This window comes from Suillus subaureus (assembly GCF_016647635.1).
Source record: "Suillus subaureus strain MN1 chromosome Unknown BJ212scaffold_226, whole genome shotgun sequence".
NCBI lineage: Eukaryota > Fungi > Basidiomycota > Agaricomycetes > Boletales > Suillaceae > Suillus > Suillus subaureus.
Window position 1 is genome coordinate 4,828 of NW_024538782.1, and position 2,917 is coordinate 7,744.

Sequence of the window (2,917 nt, forward strand, 5' to 3'; positions counted from 1 at the left end):
TGTGTGAGGTTCCGTTTATTGTTTTGTCGCATCTTGTGGTCCAGGACTCCAGATGAGGTATGTTGATTTGGATATCAGAATTCTTAAGAGTCTCGAGGCTCCTTTTATTTCATTTTCTCTCTGTTGGTTATTTTGATCGTTCTCATGTTGTGTTTGGGTGGTGGTGTTGATAGGAACCTAGTCGCATTTGCTGATTGGCAACTTGAATAACGGAACACAAATGCCGAAAAAAATGCTTAACCTGGAGGATAATCGATAAACGTCAGGAGAGCATAAATCTAAAGGCGAAAGAGGGACAATAAAAATTATGGCACAAAGCATAGCATGTCATCCAAGCTAATTCGCTGGAAATTTAATCCCCCGCAAAATTACTCGCGAGTTTCTATTGAGCTTGCCCTCCGATTCTCGGAGCACTTTGGCCATAGTATCCTGCAAATCAATGAGCCGAGTCGTTCGGGATCTGAGTTTGAAGATCGGAGATCTGCGAAGCGGAAGCTGCTTCCAGGCACTGCCAGGTTGTAGCATTCTGAGCCAGCTTTTACTCGCACTTTCTATTTCATCATCTCAGGAAGGCTCCACAGCACAGATCTTAGTTGACTGAGCATTGCAGTGCATTACCCATCGATTGACTACATCATCATCTTCACTTAGCTTCACCGTGGATACAGAGCGAAGGTACATAACGTGCACCACTTGAAAGCTGGCTTAGAATGCTACAGCCTGGCAGTGCCTGGAAGCAGCTTCCGCTTCGCAGATCTCCGATCTTCAAACTCAGATCCCGAACGACTCGACGGTCAATGTGGGCTTCTCTCTCACGTGAAACCCTTGTAAAATCAACTTATAGGGCTGGTCAATTCTAAAATGTCGTTGTCAATGTCGACTTGAGCTTACGGTCACCTCTCGTAAATTACTTAGGCGGACCCTAAACCTTTCCTGATTTGGCCACTACCATGTCGGCTAAACCATTGCATGGGAGACGTTCTACACAGTATCCTTGTCCTAATTCTTGGGCCTCTGAAAGTTAACTAACTACCTAAACCTTGCCATGTAGTATTCCTAAACCTATGTTCTATTGCTAAATGTCCTCCTAAACCTTTTGTTCATGATACTTGTAGTCGACTGGGGCCCATATATTTTGCTCGGGCAAGTTTTGAGTAGTTTAAGCAATTTTGCACGCAGTACTTCTGGTACTGATGAGACTCGTTAAGCTGGATTATTAAAAGACTTTGATTAGGGAAAGGTTTAGGAAGCAACACTACATGGAAAGATTTACTAGGAATAATCCATGAAAAGGTTTAGGAACTAATATTACATGGTAAGGTTTAGGTGGCTGACTTTCAGAGGCTCTATACAATGAGGATCACTCATGGCAAGGTTTAGGTAGTTAGTTAACTTTCAGAGGCCCGAGAATTAGGACAAGGATACTGTGTAGAACGTCTCCCATGCAATGGTTTAGCCGACATGGTAGTGGCCAAATCAGGAAAGGTTTAGGGTCCGCCTAAGTAATTTACGAGAGGTGACCGTAAGCTCAAGTCGACATTGACAACGACATTTTAGAATTGACCAGCCCTTATACCTGTCAACCTAAACCTTGAAATTCAAGCGCGCTTAGTCATATTTAGGCTTAACGGACCACCTTTTCATTTGACCTCCTATGAACTCGTCTTAATCTTGTTTCTCCGGTTTCACAGCATCACCCCCAGGCATGGGAAGGTCAGCTGTAGTCGCAAAATACACGAGATCATCAATGGCCTGCTGGATGGTGAGGAGTGCGAGGGATTGTGACGTGAGGTTGTCATTTGGATTGGAATAGCCAAAGAAATGGTGTTCGATGAGGATGGCTGCACCATTCTGTTGCTGAGCAATGAGACCGTTGATGGTTTCATCAGTAGTGTGAGCTTCGTCACTAGCCTGATGAAAACCAGGTACTTAAGAGAAAAGCACAAAATGAATAACATAGCACTTACCATCTGTGTTACCTTCTCCAGGTGTCACTGATATGATGGGGACACCTTCAATGTATCGCATTAACATCGAGCGCACCTCCATCCTCTCAACATACAAGGCTCGTAGAACTCCCAGCTCATGCAGTACCGCTGCTGGAAGGCTCTGAGCCCTGTGTCATTGTGGTCTATGAGCTGGCCAAAGTGATAGACGGTCGTAATGGGTGGGAGCGCTGTGCCATTCAATGAAGTGCGGTAACATTCAGGCACTGAGAGCTTGGGGAGAGAATGTATGCTGTGAAGTATGGCATTAGGAATAGCTGCTTGGGCGACACCTGTAAGTAGGAGCGACATAAGGGCCCACATGATGCCGAACCTCGATCGCAATGATGGGATCAGACAACATGGTTGAGCGTTAGCAAGTCTTTTTATAGTCATGGGACGATGCGTAAGTGGGTGCATGTACTGTTCTGCATAAGAAAAGTTGAAGAGGATGTAATTGGACGTGGCTGCAGCTTTGCCAGTTGAGCTCAGTTGATTCTGAAAGGACGCAATGACGATATTTATACCTTGGCAGTACCTTTCTAGTCTTTCAGATCGGGTTCTTCCCTTGCGCCGCACCGATCCCTCACCAATCGGGGTGTTCATCTGCGCTTGGACTCGAAGACCGGAAGTACCTGGTCAAAAATTGTATAGATGTTTAACTCGGTTGACGCAAAGGAACATGCATGGAGTTGATGATGCAAGGGACAGCTTTAGCATCCGCTGTACGAGCCACTGCACATAACTGGGTGAAGCCCGTTGATCGGGCGGTATGTTGAAACGACTCGGCTTCAGGGTCAATATCACTATTCAGGATATGCAAGTGGGGACATCGACGGAGTTCTGTGCATAATCCACAGAATGTAACAGTAGGCGGGCATCTGCAGATCGAATAATTCCAGTGAGTAGACGTGCGGCCAACTTGACATGGC

The 2,917-nt window shown here is 45.7% G+C and overlaps 1 protein-coding gene across 1 annotated transcript; it reads right to left on the reverse strand.

The window, feature by feature from the left end:
* Nucleotides 1-1,665: 1,665 nt before the first annotated feature.
* Nucleotides 1,666-2,297, reverse strand: BJ212DRAFT_1289897 (uncharacterized protein; the record flags this gene model as incomplete). The annotated part of the gene is made up of 3 exons (XM_041332077.1): nt 1,666-1,906; nt 1,964-2,012; nt 2,063-2,297. The coding sequence occupies 3 exons, from the start codon at nt 2,295-2,297 to the stop codon at nt 1,666-1,668; spliced, it is 525 nt and encodes a 174-aa protein (XP_041185441.1).
* Between the last annotated feature and the right edge of the window lie 620 nt (nt 2,298-2,917).